Source organism: Rhipicephalus microplus, chromosome 10 (assembly GCF_043290135.1).
Source record: "Rhipicephalus microplus isolate Deutch F79 chromosome 10, USDA_Rmic, whole genome shotgun sequence".
NCBI classification, from domain to species: Eukaryota; Metazoa; Arthropoda; class Arachnida; order Ixodida; family Ixodidae; genus Rhipicephalus; species Rhipicephalus microplus.
This window is the reverse complement of record NC_134709.1, coordinates 46,637,948-46,661,625: the sequence shown is the minus strand read 5'-3', so window position 1 is coordinate 46,661,625 and position 23,678 is coordinate 46,637,948. Positions and strand designations below refer to the sequence as shown.

The 23,678-nt window shown below is 45.0% G+C and overlaps 2 protein-coding genes across 2 annotated transcripts in view; one reads left to right on the top strand and one right to left on the bottom strand.

The window, feature by feature from the left end:
• The window catches only part of LOC119181715 (receptor-type tyrosine-protein phosphatase kappa-like), a 131,769-nt gene extending 119,017 nt beyond the window's left edge, over nt 1–12,752 (bottom strand). The window contains exon 1 of the mRNA XM_075875614.1: nt 12,468–12,752. Coding sequence (XP_075731729.1) covers nt 12,468–12,540 — 73 coding nt within the window. The 5' untranslated portion in view covers nt 12,541–12,752. The remainder of the gene's footprint in view (nt 1–12,467) is intronic.
• Nucleotides 12,753–17,234: 4,482 nt separating this feature from the next.
• LOC142774372 (uncharacterized) lies at nt 17,235–22,340 on the top strand. The gene is made up of 3 exons (XM_075874755.1): nt 17,235–17,325; nt 19,079–19,231; nt 21,990–22,340. Exons 1-3 carry the CDS (start codon nt 17,259–17,261, stop codon nt 22,199–22,201), a joined length of 432 nt encoding a protein of 143 aa, XP_075730870.1. The 5' UTR covers nt 17,235–17,258; the 3' UTR covers nt 22,202–22,340.
• Nucleotides 22,341–23,678: the final 1,338 nt, after the last annotated feature.

Sequence of the window (23,678 nt, the reverse complement as noted above, 5' to 3'; positions counted from 1 at the left end):
TATAACCACTGGCAAACCACTTTGTACAGTGATAGGAATGGGAATTGAAGGATGACAGAACAGAGGGAAAGTTGCATAACAAAATAATATAAACAAACATGAAATCTACAAGTGAAACCAATGCTCATCTTTACAACTACGATGTTACGTCAGTTTCCAGTTTTCTATATGAGATAGAAAATCATTAAAGATTCACTGATTTCGGCTGATTTCGAATGGGTAATTAAATGCGAAAACACGTTACTGTTTGGAAACACTGTGCATGGGGCCTAATATATGTCGTAGCAATAACAGGTCGTGCAAATCATTTTTATTTGTCGAAGGCATTACGACGGGATAGGTAATTACTTGAAGGGACGCATATTGGCGTTTCCATGTGCACTCAAGGGGGAATTCTCAGTTCTGCAGCCATATCACCACTCCTGCATGTGTTGTGAGCTGGAGCCGATTATAGGAAACCCTAGGACAAGTTCGGGGGCGACGCCAACGCGGCCGAGCTGTATACGTTACCGGAAATATGCGCAGCCGGTGAAGGCGGTTTTTCATTTGGCCGCGGCAGGGAATAAAACACGTGCGTGCATGCGCTATTCATTCGGTCCCTGTCAAACGAGCGGGGTGCAAGATGCGGGGCGCAGCCGCAGACTCCGTTGACAAACAACCAGTGACTGGCGTATGCCGTAATAAGATGCTATGCAAGATGCACTCCCTTGTCGATACTCGTTCATTGCATAAGTCTGTCACCTGCTAATCAGCAATGGTTGCATTTTACGCACCACAGATGCAACCTGAGAACTCTGCGCGTGCGCGGAACTGTGGGTGTTGGTGTTGTGGCGAAAAGGGCATTGTGGATACACCAAGCTACGGTAACCGCAGTGACGACGCTTGTCGTTGCTTTGGGAGCTTATACTTTGTTTTTTTCCAACGCTGCCTGCGTCCACCCAGTTCTTGCTGCTACTTCAGACGCAACCACCATGATAAGCCAACTTCTTACATTATATCTTAAGGTGAAAGTCGTAGGTGTCTCATCAAATGAGAAATTTGACCAGTCACTATGTCGGTGTCAACACGAGGGACGCGGGGAAAAAAATCTCCTTCAGGTAAAATCAGATGTAGCCAGTATTTCTGACGATACCATGACGCCCTGTAACGACTTCATTCCATCCTATCTTCACCAAGTCGAAGGTGGGCATCCATTAGAAAAGCAGTGCACAACAAGGATATCTGCTAAAAAACTTGCAATGCCTCCGATCCTAAGGCAGTGGAAGGCCGCGTCGGATGCAGAAACATTGAAACAATTCGGGGTGAGAATAGAGGGAGGGTCATTACACCAACCGAAAAGACAAAAAAGATAGCTTCCTCCTTCAAGCCTTCTAGGCGAATGCATGAGGGAGATCCAGTGAGTTTTTCTTTGATGGAGGTGCTTCTAATCCTCTTCAGAACACCTGAATTCGTCTCAAAGTTTCTGAAACCCGAATTCCTGAATAGATTAAGAAATTTTCTTCAATTGTAAACTGTCTGGTGCATTGTCCTTTCATGAGTAAAAAGAGCACTGACCCGAAATTTTGAATGCGAGAAAATGAGCGAGATAGATTTATGCGGAGACATACACAACAATCAGTAAATATCAATTGCAAGTATAGCTTAGAAAATGTTCAAACTCAAGTTCAAAGTTCTAGGGGAATTTTGAGGCTGTTCGGCCCAGAACCACGCAGTAAAGACGTTAAGCCCGACCAGGAACCTTCTTTATTGACAGTAACTTGGGCCACAACTTCCCGCTGCCAGCGGCTGCCACGTGCCACTCGGCACACACCCGATCGTCGTCTTCCTCTTCCTTCTGTTGTGAGCGCGCTCGCGGCCGCCGCTTCCATACTGCCCCCTCACCTTCGGCGAAAATGTAGAGAGGGACGTGCTGTGTTAGAAGTTAACCCTGGCCACGACGGACTGCACGTGGCAGGCACTGCGCCGTGCTTTCTACCGGGTTGCAGAAATTAGGTGCCTTTTCTCATCTTCTGACCACTACAACCACCACCACTGCACGTGGCGCACAAGCCCACATGCAGGCGAAGTTCTTCAACAACTCGCTGTGGGACCTCATGGTCTGCAGGATGCGGAAACTGCTGATGAGCGCAGTGAAGGCCGCCGCCCGCAAATGGAGGCGCACTGGACTCGCTAAAGTTGACAACCACAGAAAGGTTGATGACATGAAGCCGACGCTTCTGGTGTAGATGCGGTCCAGGTGAGCCAACTGGCCCAGAGAAATCAAAATAGACTTAATGATGCTGGTGTTGCGACATTGTGCCATTGTTGTAGCAGACGTCTCGCTGTGTAATCTCCTGCCAAGGTATCTGCCCGTACCATTCGTGTCGAGGTGGCGGCTACTCTTCCACACGGTAGTCGTCGTTCACTGGTGACCTGGGCCGCCATGGAGGTGTGACGTGGGCATACAAGGCTTGGCTGCCTGTGCCTTCTGTGATCACTCCTTTGGTTTCCCTGATACTGTATCTCGGCAGCAGCTCAGCTCCGACCACATCCATCGTTTTTAATTGAAATGAAATCGTCCCTTCCAGAGTTGCAGCAATGGCTTCCCGGGCTTTCCGGGCTCTCCCCCTTCCGGCGTTTCCGCTTTTTCGAACTTCTCGGCTATCTTGTCTGAGGCTTCTACAATGGTTTTCCCTTCCACAGCATCGGGGGCACTGTTTACGTCATCCATGACCTTTACATTGTCAGTGTCCACGCATTCCATTTCTTCGTTTCATTCAGCGTCTTGCGGCATGCCATAGCGCTCCTTGATTGATATGTGGGTTTAACGTCCCGAAACCACTATTTGATTATGAGAGACGCCGTAGTGGAGGGCTCCGGAAATTTTGACCACCTGGGGTTCTTTAACGTGCACCCATATCTGAGTACACGGGCCTACAACATTTCCGCCTCCATCGGAAATGCAGCCGCCACAGCCGGGATTTGATCCCGCGACCTGCGGGTCAGTATCCGAGTACCTTAGCCACTAAACCACCGTGGCGGGGTGCCATCGCGCTCCTTTTAATACTCGACTTCGCCATCGGTGGCTGCTTCCCAGCTTTCAGTGGTCTCTTCCTCCACGCCGTCTTCTTCTCCCACGTTCTCCTCAACCTCCTCTTCACCACCCCAACACTGGACGGCCTCTTCCATGTCCTAGGACTCCTCGGCCTCTTCACCATCACGCTTCCAGGCCTCCTCTTCGCAACGAGGAGACTGCCCAACTTCTCCTTCACCTTGCTAGGACTCTTCGGCCTCTTCCTCGACGATTTTCCTCTCCACCTCCATATACTCCTCACCACTCGCGTTCTCTGCACCTTCGCATTCTCTGCACCAGTCTTCGTCCTCCGGAGCCGTCTCATCGCCCACCTCCTCCATGTCAGCAATGCCCCCCAGGTTCCCTTCAGCGTTTTTCTCGGTCTCGGCAGTCATGGGGTCCTTCTCCTCGGCAGCGCTGTTGCGGTACTTGGCTCCCGCCTCCCCCTCAATGCGCCGCCCTGTGTGATCGCTCATTTTCTTCTTTTTCCTCTTTCTCTTCTTCGTCTTCTGGACTTCCGCGTTGGCGTAATTGGCTGCTCTTTCCGCATATGCAACGTTGTTTCGTCGCATGGCGTCTCCACACCTGGCGTCCACCACTACGCTGAATACAGCGACATCCTGCTCCCTGGTCCGGCACTCACCGGTGTCCTTCTTACCACATCGGAGGTCATCCGGTTCATTGCCGGAGAGATCCTTCACCATCGCCGTGGACTGCGCGGCATTCAATTTCTCTGGGCACGCTTCAGCGCACGCGTCGTCGCCGCTTTCGTTGCTGTCGTCCTGTGGTGCAGCCACTGAGGACGAGGACACCGCGTCATGTGCGCCCCCTGTGATCCCATCATGCAGCCACTTTGCTGAGGTGCTTGTCGTCCACCCTTCGGTGCTTGTTTGGCGCCAGCGAGCCGCCTTGATCATCGCAGGACTTTCTGACATCGTTTCGGGTAGCGGCAGCCTCATTGGCGGACGATGCGCCACCACCTCGTTGCTTGTGTCATGGTGCCGCCTTATCGAACGAGCTTGCCATGCCATCCATGGCCTGCGTGGGTAGCGGATTGCGATGTAAGAACACAAGTGCTGATACGCTACACTGACAAGGCGCAGCTCGTCGTTAAGTCGTGGCTCGTAGCCATGCTCCCGAAAGACAGTCTCCTCAACTGTGTGAGGAAAGCACGCAAGCTAGCTGAGGGAAAGGAAGGAGCGGCCCAATGGGGGCCGGAAATCGTAGGGTACCAGCAGGAACTCTTTCTGAAATGCAGTTGCGGCCCGGGTTCCGGTCAATGAAGAAGGTTACTGGTCGGGCTCCGTGTCTTCCCAGCGGGGTTCTGGGCCGAGCAGCCTAGAAGCTCCTGCACATTTGGTGCCCAACGGGAAGAACCCTGCCCCTGGGCCACGAACACTGAGGTACCTGGCAGTCCGCGACAATGGCGCTGACGCCGCCACTCACCATGCCCACTTTTTTTCCACCCTCCTCTCGCCGCTCACCTTCTCCTCGCCGCGGCTCCCTTTCCCCCATGCACCGACGGCGGAGCCCTGTGCGCCAGGAAAACTAAGTAGCGCAGTTCAGGAGGCGAGAACTGCGTTTCCGGCGAAATGCATAAGGCCTCAAATTTCTCCCCGAAACGTTATTGATGTCGCCATAAAAGGAACATGGACGCTAGCCCTTGTCGACACCAGCACTTCCCTTTCAGCGATTGATGCCCGCATTTGCCGCCATATCAGAAAAGTGACGACGCCTGTTTATAGACTATCCCTTCGTACAGCCAACGCGCAGCCCATCGAACCATCCGATGCCTGCACAGCCCGTGTCGCCATCCAGGATGTTTTTTATGTGATCGAATTCATTGTGCTGCCATCTTGCTCTCACGACGTCATATTAGGGGGGGATTTTCTCTCTACACATCATGCCATCATTAAATGCGCCCGCGCTGAACTCGAGTTATTCCCATTTTAAACAGATGTCATCAATGACAAGGACACATGTCGCAAAATCACAGTCTTTCACGACACCATTGTGCCTGCCCACTCTACTGTTCTTGTGTCCATCTCTTGTGTCTCTGAAGACGGCGGCTCAGCGCTTTTCGCACCGTCTGCACTTCTAGTTGCCATTTGCCGTTCTCGAGTTCTATTCAGGTGCCTCTGTCATGTAAATCACCAATCCATCGCCAGAGCCAATCCCTTTGCGACGCCGGGAAACCCTCGGCAAAGCCGAGCCGCTGGCGCCATCCTCAATATTCGACACCATGGATGACCCCACTGATATGGCCACCCTCGAGACATCAGCTCCTCGGCCACTACCACTATCTTTCACACCAGCTAGAGTCAGGGACATTACGACGACACAACGAGACCAACTTCTTCGCTTGCTCGACGATTTCTCTTCCTAATAGTTCCTAATAGCACATCAACAGGCCCAGACGGCACCTCAATCATTCTAATAGTGGGCATGGCTGCAGCACAACGGGCAACATGCTGAGCAATTCTTTTTGCTTTGTGCTTCAGGTTTTTCTGGGTATCCATCTGGCACCAGACTATCTCCAAAGGACATGCGCACAACACGGACCGGGGCCTGCGCTGAAATGGACGGCGGATGTCAAGAACAACACGTGTGACATGGCTGAACTTCGCTTTATCGTGCCAGCGTGGCTATTTACGACTATGGCGTCACATCACGTGCCGTATTCAAGGGCTATAAAAGCTCTCCCCCCCCCCCCCGGTTCCGTCGTTCGCCAGTGGGCATGGCTGCAGCACAACGGGCAACATGCTGAGCAATTCTTTTTGCTTTGTGCTTCAGGTTAGTCATCACCATCTTGCTTATTGGATACGTAGTGATGACCGATTTTTAGTGCTGCTGCCTTGCCCACAGTGTGTTCATTGCTTTCTTAACAGTGTTGTTGTGTTATCAAGGGATCTTTTGGCATGTGGGGATATTGAATCAAACCCAGGGCCTCCTAACCAAGACGTGTTGAAGGAACTGTTGGAAGGACAAAAGAAGCTTACTTGTGTCTTTGAACGCGTTCAGGAATCGCAAGTAAAGATTGAAAAAAGAATTTCAAGTTTAGCAGATCGTATAGACAGCCTCGAACAGAAATTGAATGAACTTAGCAGTTTGTCTTCCGACGTTAAGAATATGAAGGTGTCAACATCAAAGCTTGAAGAGCAGGTATCAACACTTATTGACAAAGTACATGACCTTGAGAATAGAAGCCGCAGAAGTAACTTAATCATTTACGGGTTAGAGGAACCCCCTGACGAGAAGTATGAGGACCTGAAAGCTGAAATAGAGGAAGATATTTTTCAGCAGAAGTTGGAAATAACGGTAACAGGCATTGAAAGATGTCACAGGTTTGGCAAAAAAACAAAGGCTGGGCCACGACCTGTGATCATAAAATGTTTTTGATTACCGGGAAAAAACTAACGTTTTGTCGAGTGCATTTAAATTGAAGGGAAGCGCATTGTCCCTGTCTGAAGACTTTTCCAAATGAGTTCGAGAAATACGGAAGCAATTGTGGAAAAGTTCAGAGGAGGAAAGGCTGCGTGGCTGTAAGACAAAGCTAGTTTACGATAAGCTTAAGGTCGATGAAGTCTTGTTTGCATGGGACGAAGGAAAGGGGTCACGCTATCGGCTGAAGAAAAAATCTGACACAAAAACAAGCACTATGGCGCACTAAAGATACCTAATGTAAATTGTAGGATCGTTCTTAATAAGGCCACTGAATTAGAGGCATTATTACTTTCTCATGATCCTGCTATTGCTGTCTTGACGGAAACGTGGCTAAGCGACTCGGTTTTTGATAGTGAATTTGTTCCGTCTGGCTACAGCGCATACAGAAATGACCGGGCTAGTAAAGGCGGCGGCGTTTGTGTACTTTTCAAGGATAACCTTAAAATATGTAGAATGGCTGATGTGCCAGGAGTAGAAAGTATTTTTTGGAAGGCTTATCACAACGATGTCCGTTACATTATAGGAGGTGTTTATAGGCCCCCAAACGCTCCTGTTGACGTACTCAATGAATTGAAAAACTATTGGAAACTGAATATTAAGCATGATGACCGGATTGTAATGACAGGTGATTATAATTTACCTAATGTAGATTGGAAAAAGTTTGCCCTGAAGCAGTGTGTCCCTTTGGGTGAAGCTATGCTTGATATTTGCTACATTTTTGACCTCCTTCAGCTAGTTGAAGGCTACAAAAGAATTCAAAGGACCAATCAGTCAACCCTAGACCTTTTCTTCGTTAACCAGGCAATTACACCTGAAGCAACGACTGAGATATATCCGGGAATTTCCGATCATCTTGCAGTGCTATTTACTCTAAGTGACACAGTGTTCGATAAGACATTGCCCTGTTTATCTTTCCCTAATTTCGATCGTGCAGATGATACTGCTAATATAGATCTCCTTTCATTCAACTTTGATAACTTTGCGAATAATGAAACTTATATACATAATTTATGTAACTGGTTCAAGGACATTGTCAAAGATTGCATTGAATCATTTGTGCCTTTGGTAATTAAAAATTGAAGCAAAAAAATCCGTGGATTTCTCGGACAACACTGAGGTTAAGAAGGCAAATAAAGCGTCTAAATAAAAAACGAAGTCTGAACGTAGCGTATTCAGAACAAATGGCTAAGCTTTCAGCAAAACTGAAAAATCAAATTCAAACAGATAAGCAGCGTTATTTTGGGGGATCCTTGCCGCATTACTTGACCTCGTGTCCCGAGAAATTTTGGAGGAGCATTTCGCCCGCTTCGAAAGAGTGTGACGTTTTTAATGTCGATGGTATTCTTACGCACGATATTGCTCGAATTGCAAATGCTTTTAACGATCACTTCAAATCGGTTTTTTTCTTGTGACAACTCTGTATTACTGATCGTTGAAACTGTTTCGCCGCGAATGCCCGATATTGTTGTTAGTGAACAGGGCATATTGAACATGCTTGTGAACCTTAATATCAGAAAGTCCTCTAGACCGGACAATATCCCTAATGCGTTCTTAAAGAGATACGCTGAATGGATGTCGAAATACCTCCATGTTCTTTTTACAAAATCGCTGCGTGAGGGCCAGGTTCCAGACGACTGGAAAACAGCTAGAGTCAAGCCTATCCATAAATCGGGCAACAAGCAGAGTGTCAAAAATTATCGCCCCATCTCGCTAACTTCAACCGTTCGTACACTTTTGGAACACATTATACACAACAGTATTTCATGTTTTCTGGACGAACATAGTATCTTAAACCAACATCAGCATGGATTCAGGAAGGGATTTTCAACAACGACACAATTGGTATCAACAATACACGACTTCGCTACTTCAATTAATGATGGAAAACAAACAGATGCATTTTTTTATTTTTCAAAAGCTTTTGACAACAAGCTTTCGCACAATAAATTAGTATACAAATTAGAAAAAATTCTCTGGAATGATCAACTCATTAAATGGATATCGGCCTACTTGAAAAACAGAGAACAGTTTGTAGATTTTAACAATCATTCCTCTCACAGGGTTTCCGTTGACTCTGGCGTCCCCCAAGGGTCGGTTCTGGGTCCCCTTCTATTTATTTTATATATTAACGACATAGTAAACAGTATTCCTGTAAATATAAGGCTCTACGCGAACGATTGCGTTATTTATTCTGAAATAGAATCCTCAAAGGACGAAGTTTTGTTAAACGAGTCGTTTAACAGGGTTGTTTCCTGGTGCGAGGCTTGGCAAATGTCCATCAATTTTGAAAAAACAGTGTACATGTCCATTTCTCATAAGAAAAACAAAGTAAATTTTCAATACTTTACAAACAATGCCATTCTTTCCGAGGTTCAATCCTACAAGTATCTTGGGTTATGGATAACAAATGATCTTAACTGGACAAAACACATTGACATGGTAACTTCCAAGGCTAATCAGAAACTGTTCTTTTTACGAAGGACTTCGAAACTCCCCCTCCATCTGTCCGTGTTCTTGCTTACAAATTGATAGTCCTCCCCATACTTGATTATGCTGCAGTGATCTGAGATCCATTTACTCAAACTAACATTCATAAATTCGAAGAAGTACAATGAAGAGCCGTTCGCTTCATATATAACAGTTATGAACGAACCTCGGTAAATGAACTGTTAGTAAGAGCTAACTTACTTTCACTTTCAGAAAGAAACTGCATATCCCGATTAAAATATTTATATCAAATAATTAATGGGCATTACAAGATAGATATTGGAAAAATTATTTCATTTTTCTTCAGGTTACGCCACCAGACAACGCCATGATCATACAATAACTCCCTTTTGTAGCCGCAAAAACTGCTTCAAATATTCTTTTTTCCCCAGAATTGTGGAGGATTGGAATAATTTAAATAACCATCATGTCACAACACAGTCTTTAACATCCTTTGCCGCTGGTCTAGAACAACAGAGAAAATAATTTTACTTGTGTGCTAGTTCTGTTTTCTTTTCTTAAATTGAGAGTGATGTGTCATCGGTAAAATTTTGTTACGTTTATTTACGTTGTAAAACGCAAGTGATAGTTAGTTGTTTGCTTTGTGTTATATGGCTGCCTACTACGTGAAATGTGATAGCCTGCTCTATCTGTTTGCCTGGTGTTATATGCTGATGTTTACGTCTTTTGTACCCACCTGCTAAAAGCCCTCCAGGGGATTGCAGTACCAATAAATAAATAATAAATAAATAAATAAATAAATAAATAAATAAATAAATAAATAAATAAATAAATAAATAAATAAATAAATAAAATAATCTAGAACCAAACTATTAGCAAACATTAAGAGAGGCAGCGAGCAAAGCAATAATGAATGGTGAAGCTCCAAATGGGTGATACGCAGGATGAGCATAATCTATGAAGTTAAGGGGTACAAAGCCGATATAAAAACCAACTACCGTCCTATAACAGCGACGTGGGTTGTTCACAGGCTGGTGATGCAAATTGTAAAGGAAATACTACAGACATGTGTGGAGAAGGAGGGGGTGCTGGGAGAACTACAAAATAGGTTCCGTAAACGAAGGAGGTTGGAGGACAATCTGTTTTCATTGATGTAGTTTATTGAAGGAGCTGCAAAAGAACACAGGCCCTTGTGGCTGGCATTTCTAGATATGAAGGGGACTTACGATAGTGTGATTCAAGAAGACTTGTGGGGAATACTGGACACACTAGATGTGAAAGATAGAATAACTAATCTTCTAAAGGAAATCTATAAAAGTAACACGGTAGTTACGTAATGGAAAGAACTGGTAAGGCCGCTGTGATAGCTCAGTGGTTAGAGCATCGAACGCGATATTCGAAAGAACAGGTATCTGAACCTATAGAGATAAAACGAGGGCTTCGACAGGGATGTCCCTTGTCACCTTTGTTGTTTATGCTGTATCTCCAGGGACTGGAAGCCAAATTATAGGTGAGTCGACTCGGATTCAGCCTCACTTTTGTCAAGCAAGGGAAACACATTTAACAGTCATTACAAGCATTGATGTATGCAGATGATATAGTATTAATAGCCGACAACAAGGAAGATCTGCAGGAATTGATAGACATATGTGGTGATGAGAAAGATAGGTTAAAGTTGAAGTTCAGCAGGAAAAAATTGGCAATCATGATTTTTAATTATAACAAAGGCAGTGAGCATAAGATACAGGAAGTCACCCTAGAAGTAGTGGATAAATAAAAATGCTTGGGCGTAAAAATAAATAACGGGGCAGAGTATCTAAGCGAGCATAAAAGATACGTAATGACTAAGGGCACCGGGAATGCAGCTGTCATAAAAATAGGACACTGTGGAACTGCAATAGGTATGACGTTGTGAGAGGGATTTGGAAAGGGGACATGGCCCTGGCCTTGACGTTCGGCAATGCGGTCTTGTGCATGAAATCCGAAGTTCAAGCAAGATTGGATAATAAACAACGTGGCATAGGTAGACTTGCTTTGGGAGCACACGGGAATACCCCAAATAAGAGATACATGGGATGGACATCGTTTGGGTGCAGGGAAGCTAGCAGCAAGATATAACTTGAGAAGCGATTTAGAAATATGGGAGACGAGCGTTGGGCTAGGAAAATTCTCAGTTACTTGTACATGAAGAATGTCGATACTAAATGGAGGAAACGAACTCGAAAATTGTCAAGCAAGTATTTAGACAACAGCAGAATACCAGGCCAAAAGGAAACATCGGTTAAGAACAAGGTGAAGGAAACAGACAGGGACATGTGGAAGATGGGAATGCTTACGAAATTATCATTGGAGACCTACCGAACTTTTAAGCAAAAAATTGCAAGGGAAAAGTTCCACGATAATTCTCGGCGTGGATCTCTGCTCTTTGAGGCTAGAACTGGAGTATTGCGGAACAAGACGTACAGAGCAAAACACGAAGGCACAGACACGGTATGTAGTGCGCGTGAAGAGGAGGAGGAAACAGCTGAACATTTGATAATGTTCTGTAAAAGGCTCCTCCCTATAGTCGAAGATAATATCGCCGACATTTTTAAAGCATAGGGGTTTAGGGACACTGAAGGAAAAATAGACTTTAAATGGGTAGAAATAATCAGGAGGAGGCTGATTGGTGGCTACAATCGAGGCGCGAGTGAAATTCAATCCTTAAATACTTAGTAATTGTACTTAAATTTATGGCTAAGTGGCATGAGCCATCGCCTGATGGCTCACGCCACCCAAATCTCAAAGGGTCATTTTTGAGAGGAATTTCGCATTACCATTTGAGAAACTTATTGGTGCTGTTCTCTAGAGTTACTGGAATGTGGACGCCAATTCCAACATATACATCTTTTGTTCCATGGTTTTGTTTCTACACTCTCTGACCACATGGGTTACTCTATAAAAACAACTTCGACACAGTTCATGAGCATACTTATTGATTTTAAGAAGAAGGCAATGGGACGGGCACCGCCATGTTGGGGCCGGGTCTGATCATGACCATAGGACGCGTGTTTGGGACTTTTTGTCTACACCTTCTAGTTTTGGTCATGCTGTTATGCACAGTTCATGCCGAGTAACTAAATTTATAAGGTGGGCGAACTAACGCGGCGTAGGACTTTAAATTAAACATATTAAGAAAAACAGTATCTCATGCCTACTTAGCGTAATACCACATCAATGATGCCCAATTTTCAAGATTTAAGACTGTGTGTTAAGTTTACTGATATCGCCTAAATGAATAGGAGTGTGTTCCTGTGCAAGTAAATAGGTAGCAAAAATCTCGTATTGTTATAGGTGCATGACACGACATAGTAACCGTACGGTGGAGGTTGTGACCATTACAAGTTGTGAGTGTCTGCTAACGTATAGGCAGTGAAAAGGTAGGCAAAAGTCAGTAGTGAAAAGTTGGTAGCAGCTGCAGTTACTGACTTTTCGCACGTCGTTACAAGCCTTTTTCTACATTTTTTAAAGAGTGAGTACTCACCCTGTGCTTCAGCCACGGGCGTCAGGAAAGCGATTAGCAGGCATGCAACCCACGTCGCGCGTGTCCCACGCATGGGCGTTAGGTGGCGAGGGTAATCCAGAGAACGGAGATAATCCTTCCGTGAGTGAGTAGCTCAACCCGTCGTTGTTAGCCGCAGCGGGCACAATCTGCAGACGCAGCCGCGGTGAGCATTTCACATCACAGGCGTCGAGTTGGCCACGGCCAAGCTTTCGCCCGGAGAAGCCGTTGCCGCGATTGAGGGCATGTCGCATATCCGGCGGCTTGCGCGGATGTTGCCTTCGTCGCGATGGACCGATACGCCGAGAGCCACGGAGGCCCAGCATGGTGACATCCCGGAAGTATCCGTTGCTTGAGAGCTCGCTTCAACACGCGGTTTTGTAATATAAAGAATTTTTCAGCGGCCGTCATTGCTTTTATTTCGAAACAAAAAAAAAAGATGTTAACTGAGTGTCTGGGCATTGCCCGAAGAGGATGTCACAGCCTCCTTGTACGTTGTGTGTCACAACTTTAGAAAGAAGAGTACGCATGGGTAGAGACGTGTTCATATGGCACGATGTCTGTGAAAATACAGGACTATTGCGTAAAACAAGTGGTCATGCGTAATCATTGGTGAATTTTGGTTCGCTGCATGATTGAAAACCAGAGAAAAGCGTTCCGAAACTATTTTGCCGAGGAATACTAAGGGGAGCGGAGCAGCGTTGAAACAGCTTGCTTGCTTGCTTGCTTGCTTGTTTGCTTGCTTCCTTGCTTGCTTCCTTGCTTGCTTCCTTGCTTGCTTCCTTGCTTGCTCCTATGTTGTGGCGCGTACCCACTACGGGGGACTGGCCATTAAACCGGTGGCTAATGTAAGGAGGAAAACGGAATTTGAAATTTTGATTACGAAAAAATAATTATTCGGCCATCTAAGGAATATAGAATTGGACAGTCATAAGGTTACCTCCGTATAAAGTAGGTGAAGATATATTAGTTGAAATGAATAAATAAATGATCATTCCGAGGAACTAGAATTTCTTTAGTAGATGAAGCCTTACAGGCAAACCTTCTTGAGTCTTTAGGAAGTTCACAAACTGCTGTGCAGAAGCTTCTATTGCACTGACACCAGACATTAAAGAGATGATTTATTTTTCATTATAAGAGGTAGCTACCGACCCACTTAATCAAGCTCGTGGTGAGTAATTGTTTGGAGAGAACATTATAGCGGCCAGACGTAGTTGCGATTTCAGGGAGCACCGAGTGAGGCGTGAACCAGAGCGGTCTTATTGTAAACGTGGTTAGCTACGTGAGCACACAACATCGCGGGTACGTGAACACTGCGTCGACAGCTTTATTTCACGGACGCCTCCTTGCTGCGGTTAGAGTCTCCTCCAGGATATTGTATAAGTATGTTGGACCCCTCCTCAGACCCACCCCGAAAAGCACTTCCCCGGCAAGAACGGACACCACCCTTACTATTCCTGTGCACGTCCATGAAGAAGTTTTTCTTCTCTCCGCTAAGGGGTCTTTCGTGAGAGAGTGATGACAGCGATCGTGACAGTCAACACAAATTCATGATGCAGGAGGCTGTTGCTTTGATAGGCGCATTAAAATTGATTTTAATTGTTTTCTGTTGATAAGATCCACAAACACATCCTACAAACAGTATCGCTTTCAAAATTTTCTGTTAGCACTCCTTGAAAAAGGAAAACCCACCCTAGAGTGTCCCGAACACGACCGCCGCATGGTCAGGGTACATTTTGGCGCTGATAAACGGCGGTGCTTTCGCCTACGCTTTTGCCTCTATGTATATAGTCGCTGCCTCCCGGTCCCGCAAATATGTGAAGTGGCGCACATTCGTTCGCGAAATAACAATTGAGACTGCAACAGAACATTTCTTCTGGTGCTGCCTTACCAGAACATTCCTTCTGGGGCAGCCTCAGTTGTTGCTTATGTCTCCTTCGGATCTCCAAAGAGAAAAGCGCGACCACTGAGAGAAAAGAAGGGGGGGGGGGGGGGCAAAAAACAATCTCTTGCGCTTTCATAAACACATCACGGCTCCAAGAAAATGAACCTCACGCCTCTGGGTTGTGAAGGTTACCGGCTCTTCAAAATTTGAATACAAGGCTATTCTTCGTGCGTGAGTGTGATCAGAACCTCGTTTACAAACACACGTGACTGGCAACGTCGAAATAATTCAATGCGAGTCAATGTCACGGTGGCTGCTTATGTCACGGAAGTTGTCTGACCCGCGATTTTACGGCCTTATAAATTACACAAAGTGCAGAAAATCAAAAACTCATACACAATCTGTAACGACTTTAAACTGTCTTCCTCATTTGTTAAAAAGTGTGTAATAGGCTGGCAAATTTTTTTACGAACTCGAAAAAATAGAGCAGCAAGACAAAGAGGAGGAGTAATATCTCTGGGCGCATGGGCAGGCCAATGTCACTAGAATTTCACTTAGTACACAGCGCCAGCTTAGTACACAGCGCCAGCTACACAGCGCCAGGTCTGTAAAACAAGACTGGTAAATTAGTTGAAAAATAAAACTTCGAATGAATGAATGAATGAATGAATGAATGAATGAATGAATGAATGAATGAATGAATGAATGAAATACTTCCTTAGCTAGATATTTAAAGAGCAGCTCATTCTGAACTTTTTTGTCCTCTTTCATGTGTGGTTCTCACACACGAATCCATGCGGCACAAGGTAGGATGGATTGTCAATAAAAAAAACAGGATTTAGACCATTTCCGACAGTGTGGCTTCCTTTAGTTCATGTTCACTAAGGCTACCCTTCCAAGAATGAATTTAAAACTCACCCCAAAAACAACATTCTTCCCACTTTACAATTTTGATCAGGCCGTTCTCGTATATGCCCCGAATACGTATAGCACACCACTGACTACACCACCAATAATAAGTTACAATGAAGCAGCCTTCAAAAAAAAAAAACGTTTTTTGCGATGATGGTGTCAACGAAGCAATTATCTTGAAAGCATCGACTTCTCATCGGCATAGTCAGCCTTATTGATGGAAAGTGCAACTTAATATTGAAACTAGCAGCCTCATTTTTAATAACAACGATTGTAGTTATTTTATCGAAAATATATTATTTGTAAATATGAGGCATAGCCCTATTTATATTGTCGTCGAACCGTTAGAACCATTTATGAAGGAGCATTACACTCGTAGAGCTAGTCGTGAGTTTTGATGCACAATTTGTACAATTTCGCACTTAATTTACACCTTGTACACTTTTTAATATAACTGCTAGGATATTTCATTTACATTGTTTTATGGGACAGACATTTAAAAATGAATCGAAGTAAATAATTTCTCAAAAAAGGCCCGGGAAGTCTTAATTGCTTGATTACCTCGTCTTGGCTGCTCTTATGACCACTCTGAGTAGATAGATAATGAGTAAAATATTACACGCTACATTTCTTAGGAAATCACCCAAGAAAACTGCAAGGCCATCTTTACCATCTCCTTCTGCAACCTGTTCTCAGTCAACGTATTGATCCCCCCGTCCCTCCAAAAGCTCTCGGTATTGTTCTTGTTCTTGTTGACCTTCCCTTGTGGCTCATACCCACTGTGGGGGATTGGCTAATAATAGTGTGGTCTTATAAAGCCTTATTCAGTTTATTGTAACGGAGGTTAAAGAAAAAAAAGTTACAAGCCTTAGAATAGAATTTTGATGCTCACGGAAATGAAGCAACCATAAATCTCTTTTATAGTAATAGATTATACCTTATAGATAGAAAACTTAACCTAAAAATCTAAATAAATAAACAATAAATGCTATACATAGGTCCACACATAGGGATAATGACATAGATTAGTTTGCTAGTCGTTTGGTCTCAGCCAGATAATTCCGCTCAACCACGCAAACCTTCACACTCGCAAACCCAGAAATAGATGCTCGAAAGACATAATCATGGGCATAGATAAATTCATTCTAATAGGACGTAAGGGACTTAATAACTTTGATCTACGGCTGTAGTAAATCATCTACATGTAAAAAAAGAATGATCCATTGCTGTTAGCTCTCCTGAGAAAGCCCACATTGGAGAAAGAGCCACCTGTGTTGGCAGAAATTCGGTTTCGGCACCTGCAGCACAGCTTCGTAATTGCAACTTTAAGTTAACGTGTTTCACAAAATGATCGGTACCATTCATTATGTTTAACAGCGCAGCCATTGAACAAACCGCGTGTTGAACGGCGTGTTTCTGTCTCAGTAGTTTCGATATCCGCGTCGTGGCTGTGGTTGTTTGTGGTTTGGCTCCTACGTCTCTCCTCTGAGAATCAACATATAAACAACATGGCTTCACCTAGAAATAAACCGAAGCAACAGCGTATAGAAGCAACATAGATGCAACCAGGTCAATTTTCAGAGTCGCCTCGCTTTGCTGCTTTAAGCCTTGCGTAGCTTCGGAATTTTTTTTCCCCTTCGAGACTAAGGCACCGACAGCGTTCAGCCCCTCACCTGGGTTTGCATTACCTCCGTGATCAACCCATCCTTAGACTAAGCGATGATGCCGTGCTATGACATCATAACCATCATCAACTGTGATTTCATAATAATCATTTTTATCATCAATCGTGCCCACGCCGTCCACCCCGGCGGTCAGTTTCTATTTTCAATGAGGCGTCTAAGGTTTTCGCCTGAAAACATGGTGCCGTGTAAAACTTGATTTCTTCGGGTTTTGTTTTCGAGGCTTGCGCTCACCGTAGGCTCAAGCATGTGAAGATGCGGTCGCGCGCTAGCAAGAAGAAGAAGTGATCGAAGATGGCCGCCTGCTCTCCACGTCCGTCATCTGTCGCCTGTCTTCTTGTGGTGCTGGCACTGTCGCCTCGTGAGTGGCAATACTCTTTCACTGGTTCTTGTAGTCGCGGGCAAATCGCGCGAGATCATCGGAGAAACAAATATCGCCCACACGTTTCACTCTGTGTCAAGTATTGAAGGTGTAAGCCTACGGAAGACTACGTAATGTAACAAGTTACAAAATTTCAGACCGGACTTCTTGCAGAGTATTACTGGCCGCCGTGTGGGGTCAGCATGACGTCAGAGACCACCGTTTCACCTCAACACACCATTCACTCCGAGGTGGCCCTATGGTTGATACGAGTGGCACTGCTTTAGTTCCCACTGCTCGTAAACCAAAACTACGACGAATAATGTAGCTACCACGTTCTGGTTTCGAAATTTGCCGGATATTTTCGAACAGTTTAGTATTACTCTCATTCCTCATACTATAAATGTGTACATGTTGCACACGGTTCACTTGAGAACAGTGTCATGGAGTAACGGAAAAAAAATTTTGGTGTTTCCCGATAGACGTTCAGTGCAATACGCCACAAGGGCTGTCTTTTTCGCCATAACAGGCATATAAGCATAGGTGCATGTACAGTGAGGAACGCCTCTATGCCCGAGCACTCTGCAGAGTCTGTAGAATACCAGAAAACAGTGTGCTGAAGTCATTATATCACATCTTTTAACTCTCCTGTCCACCTTCCCACAGCGTGCGAAGAATTCTTGTCTGCCGTATGGGCGCTCTTGCATGCCCTTGGAGAAGAACCTCAGGAGACAGAAGTGGCACGCAACGATTGGACCACCAGTTTTTAGTCCAGCGGTTCTGTATTCCATCACTCTATGCGTTCGGCTGGCTCATAGATTCAAGGATATGCGCCAACTAACCATACAACAAGTCTACAGCAGTCGCGACTGTGGATGTCTTCGCATTTTAGCTTAGACACTAAAGTCAAACAATAAAATGGTTCACAATGATGAAGTATAGTCACTGTTGTGACGTTAATTTCAGTATCATATATTTCTTAATACATGGGAAAGTCAAAATGAAAGTTGCATCCTTAAATTTTGTGCATGAGTCTCCGATTAGGACATCATGGATTTGAAAGTGTTTTTTCCGCATTTTTGCGACATTGTTCGTAGGAAAATTCTATAAACTTGACGTGCTCACTTTCTCTCTCAATGGTCGGTATACTTAATTTTTACCTAGTGGAAAATACGTAGTCTTGAGTGGACAGCCCCGCCACGGTGGTCTAGTGGATAAGGTACTCGGCTGCTGACCCGCAGGTCGCAGGATCGAATCCCGGCTGCGGCAGCTGCATTTCCGATTGAGGCGGAAATGTTTTAGGCCCGTGTGCTCAGGTTTGGGTGCACGTTAAAGAACCCCAGGTGGTCGAAATTTCCGGAGTCCTCCACTACGGCGTCTCTCGTAGTCATATGGTGGTTTTGGCACGTTAAATCACACATATCAATCAATCAATCATCAGCCTTGAGTGGACGCCGTCAAAATAGGACTTTGGGTTCACTAGTGCGGGAACATCTAGGTGGCGTCGCCACATCCACATTTGTTTTTTCTTCATGCGTTTTCTCGCTCAACAAGCATCTTCTTGCGGTAAGCACGATTATTACACAACTGTGAAAGAAAAATGTGGTAGTAGGAGAAAAATTGGTGTTTCTTTTAGCGCCCCTTTATTGTGTCGTAGTCTTCGGATGCTCCCGTAGTGACATTCTGACAGTAGCATTCGAGAATAATTCTCGTAGTAGTTGTTCTGACGTCACTTTCCTCGTTTGCCCTGCAGACGTGGCCCAGGCGTTCACCTGCTCGGTGTGCAACTCGGTCTACAACGAGGACTGCATGACCTCGCCCGAGAAGTACATCACGGAGTGCGTGCCACCCGCGATGTACAACGACAGCGACTACCAGCCCTTCTGCCGGAAGACCTGGCTCGAAAGTGAGTGGCGCTTCTATTGGTTGACATTTCGTCTCTTTAACTACTTCCACGTGACGACATAACAAGCTTAGGCGTTGTGCTACAAAGTAACGATGAAGCACTAAATTCACTTGCGACCTATGCTATACTCTTGGCAATGCAGTGAAGACACAGGGCCAAACCGCGCGTATCATACCCCTAATGAATGTATCCCTACAAATGTGTTCTTATTTTCTACGTGCGATATGAAAGATACTGCCTTCTTTTTTTTTTGCGTGTACCTCTTTGACACTTTACGCAGCTCACATCAGCAGGATATTCGCATTTGTTTTAGCTTGTTTATTGTCACTTCACGTTTTTTAACGTGTGCGAAAGCCACGCCCTCTGCGTGTATCTCGAACGCCAAGTGGTGTCACCTTCGGTATGAAACGCTCGTCACGCAGAGCCATCCCTTTCCACAGCGGTCTGGAATGCATGGAATACCGGACTACTTCGCGTAGTGGCACATGTGCGGAATTTCCCGCCTAGTATCTTTCACTTCATTGCCAGAAAAAGCTGTCCGCGAGTGTAGTAAAGGTATTTTGTTTCGAGTGGCCTAGAAGAGGTGGACCATCTCGTGCGAGAGCGACTCTATGGAACCTCTGCTGAAAACGGATGAACACGAACCCGCATGTCGAAACGTCCGCTCCAGCGCCCATACCCTGTCTGCGAACTTTTCGTCTTTTCAGCCTTCGATCTGCCCCGTAGACGTCTGCCCTTTTTTTTTTTGTATCATACACGAGAGAAACTATCAGAAAAGAGGGTAGATGAACGATCTTCTGCCTTCGTATCGTATTTTATATTTGACTGGTACACTAATTTCGTGCATCATTTTGGCATTGCGTCATTTTTATTATGCAATGGTTGTGTTGTGCGTTTCATTCATATTCTAGTGTAACACTTTGGCATTCGGAATTCGTCGTCATTATTGTCAACCGAACTAGGCCTACAGCAAGGCAAAGACGTTTCCCATGTTTCACCAGTAAACCCGGTCCTGTGCTTCTTTGCTGCCTCGTTATACCTGCAGATTTGTTAATCTCATCTGCCCACCGGATTTTCTGTCTCCCTCTCACGCGTTTGCCTACTTATGGAATCCAGATCCAGTCAACATCCCATAGTGACTAGCTGTTATCTTGCCTACGGGCTATTCGTTACCTGGCTGTTTAATGAAAAAAATAGGCAGGTTATTGAATTACTGGTGAGTTATCGCATTCGAAGATTAATACCCGCCTCACGCCATTAGTACGAATTCTTCTTTAACAACAGAAGCATACTGCTGCGTTGGCCCGCGCCTTGGTAGTTAAGGTGGCTATAATTGTTATGGCACTCGACTGCTAACCCGAAGGTCACGGGATCAAATCCCGGTGGTAGCGGTTGAATTTCCGATGGAGGCGAATATGTTTGAGGCCCGTGTACCTAGATTCAGGTGCACGTTAAATAACCCCCGGTAGTGGTCGTAATTTCCGTAGTCCTCCACTAAGGCGTTTCTCATAATCGTGGCATGGTTATTGTTGTTCTACTGCTGCGTTACCGGGTCAGGCACAGGACCTACCGCGGCAGCTTATACAGTGGATAACGGGGCTCCGCTACTGAGTTCGAAGACGTGGGTTCGATAGTTGTTCTCAGACTTCTTATCGACATACATGCGTAGACGGAATGGCACCCTATATAGAACGCCAGTTTGTTAAACCAGCTACAGTTCACTGTGTCGTGCCACATAGTCGCACCATTCGTGGTGTTAAAAGATGTAAATCCATTAATTCATTTCACTTTACTACACGCTTCTGTATTATGCTGCATGAGACGTAATAGCTTCTGTAGCATAAATGTTATATACGCAAAAGTTTCAAATGCGGTATCAAAAGCGGAAAACGAATTGCCGACCTATAAAACACTTATTGCTTCTTCTAGTGACTGAAGTATGAATGTTACAGTATTTATTGATCACCGAAGCGTATTGTCTTGCTTGTTAGCTAATATGTTATTGCCATTACCTATAGCTAACGTGTCTTCGCCACATGAACAGGTAACTGAAGTGTTCCTTAAAGAGGCGCTGCAACAGTTTTTTTTAATTTAGAATCACATTACCAACTCGGCTGCTTTGTGAATTTCCAGTCACTTTTTTTTTTACTCGCACAGCTTCAGTAGAGTTGCGCTAGCATCCGTGCGCCTTTTCTTTTGTCTTGTCGCCACAACCTGGGTGGAACGTATACAGTTGAATTGCAAAATATGAAGCACTTACCCAGAAGTTCCGTCGGCATTCAAGCCATTCAGTATCGAGATTTGAGATTTCTCGCCAGCTCAAGACTTCTTGCTGCATCATCAGGTGAGATCGGAGAATAAAAGACAAGCGATTTCTAGCTGCTTTTGACGCGAAAATGGCATATTTCTTGCTGCAAGTTCTTTTCGCACGAGAACAGTAGCCTTCACTACAGTTCAAGAGTATCTCTTGACCAACATTCCTGGCTAAGATTCCTGGCAGTCTCTGCTGAAGAGCACTCGTATTGTCTCATTCTCCTTGTGCTGTTTATGATAATTACGATCATCTAACCTTACGAACTCAGTCGAGTGTCTATTCTTATGTACGCTTAAAAACATTTCAGTGTATTATCGAAAGGACTGCTGTAACAGTCCTCGTGGCGTTATGCGGGCAAAGCCACGTAGTTATAACCTGCATATAGGAAATTTGGTTTTGTTGTTATAGCAATGGACAGTCATTTCTTCACGCGTTTTGCCCCAGTGTACAAGCCCGAAATGCCGAACCGGGTGTCTCGCTCGTGCGCCTACCTCAAGGACACACACGAGGAGCCCTGCCGCAGCTACTACCCGCCGGGAATGTACCTCCGGGTGTGCCAATGCTTCACGGAAGCGTGCAACATGGCGCCTCGCTTGGTCACCGGTGACATCTGGTCGTGGGCAGTGGTGGCTTTCGCCGTAGCACTGTTTCGATGACTCCAAGTAAAACAACAAAAAAAATTTGGCCGCGTATCTTCATCATTCGCTGCAAATGTCCTCGAAAAACAATAGTGTCCTGTCTGGAGGTGCCGCGTGAGATATGGACGCCATCTGGAATTAAAGTCGAGAAGTAGAAGCTTGTGTTAAACGCATGTGCACTCGTAGGTGGCAGCACCGTACCTTCCTAGTGATGCGTGGGAAACATCCCATTTTATGGACATAGCATCGCATTGTCAGCGTAGCGTACGAGACAGTAGCGTCTTTAAAACTACATATTTATGCGTTTTCTATGAAGAAACACAGCATTTAATACTTTCGTCTTGATGTTGTGCCTCAGAGATGCGTAATATTTGCTTTGTGATCGACAATGTTTGCAAGTGTGAACGCCGCCACCAGATCAAGATGGCTGGGCGTTAAGGAAGTGCTTAAACTAATTGGCCGGTTGGCTTAATCGTTCGAGTGACAGCCAGACTGACAGAAATACTCACACGTACCAAAGTTTTTATGTTGGAGCATTGCCAGAAAGACTATCGTCTTTAAACAGGAAGCTTCGCTGTTGTGTCATCATCACTTTGCGTCTTTTTTTTCTTGCTGGTACACTATTAGAAGGCAAGGCGACAACCGCGAACGACGACACGAGGAAAGGAGCACGATTTGCAGCATCGTCTTTGCTGTATACCAAGTCACCATTGTACAGTTAGCTATGCCAAGCTCTTCAACTTGTCCATGCGCTTTAATGAGTGAGTGGTTCTTGAGAAGAGGAGAAAGGCACCCAATTTCTATCTGCCTCTTGGGCGACATGGCGCAGTGCCTAGTAAGGAAGGGCGGAAGTGGGTATAAAAACAATAGTGGAAATATATAGATAAATAAATACGACAGGCAAGCGACAGAAAAAGATCGGGGGTAGGAAACTTGGGAGCCAGTCAAAGAAGTCTGATGGCGGGTAATCGCACAGTGAGAGCTTCAAGGCGTCAGGACCTCGATGCTACAACCGGGAGATATAATTAATGCAACGTTGCGAAGAAGACAGTTTTTCACCCTCTATTAGAAGTATTCCCGAAATAAAGCACAAGCACCCTTGCTAATGTCATGGAACGAAATGTCTCCAAAGAATGCAAACTGGTTCTAAATTCATTCAATCAATCAATCAACCAGGGTTTATTTGCAGCTTCAAAGACAATCAATTAGGCTTGATGGGTACAGACAAAAATCCATAGATCGGGCTTGACAGGGTCCATAACCCCAGGCTTGGCAAGTGTATTATACAGAGTATAAAGTCAAGCAAAAAACGGTCACACAAAAGTTCTCTTCGCTGGAACAACATAAATGAGCTAATAAAATGAAAAAAATGTACGCAAAAAACATAAATTAGCTAATGAAACCCACATGGCACTTATTTTCACTGGAACAACATTATTAAGCTAATAGAGCTACACAAAACAAAATTAGCTAATAAAACGCACATGGCAGTTCT

Bases quoted from the DNA above. Each gene is read 5' to 3' on its own strand.
- LOC142774372 (XM_075874755.1), top strand. From the start codon at position 17,259: ATGGCCGCCTGCTCTCCACGTCCGTCATCTGTCGCCTGTCTTCTTGTG. The intron at 17,326-19,078 runs GTGAGTGGCAAT...TTTGCCCTGCAG, and splicing joins GGTGCTGGCACTGTCGCCTC to ACGTGGCCCAGGCGTTCACC. The intron at 19,232-21,989 runs GTGAGTGGCGCT...GTTTTGCCCCAG, and splicing joins CCGGAAGACCTGGCTCGAAA to TGTACAAGCCCGAAATGCCG.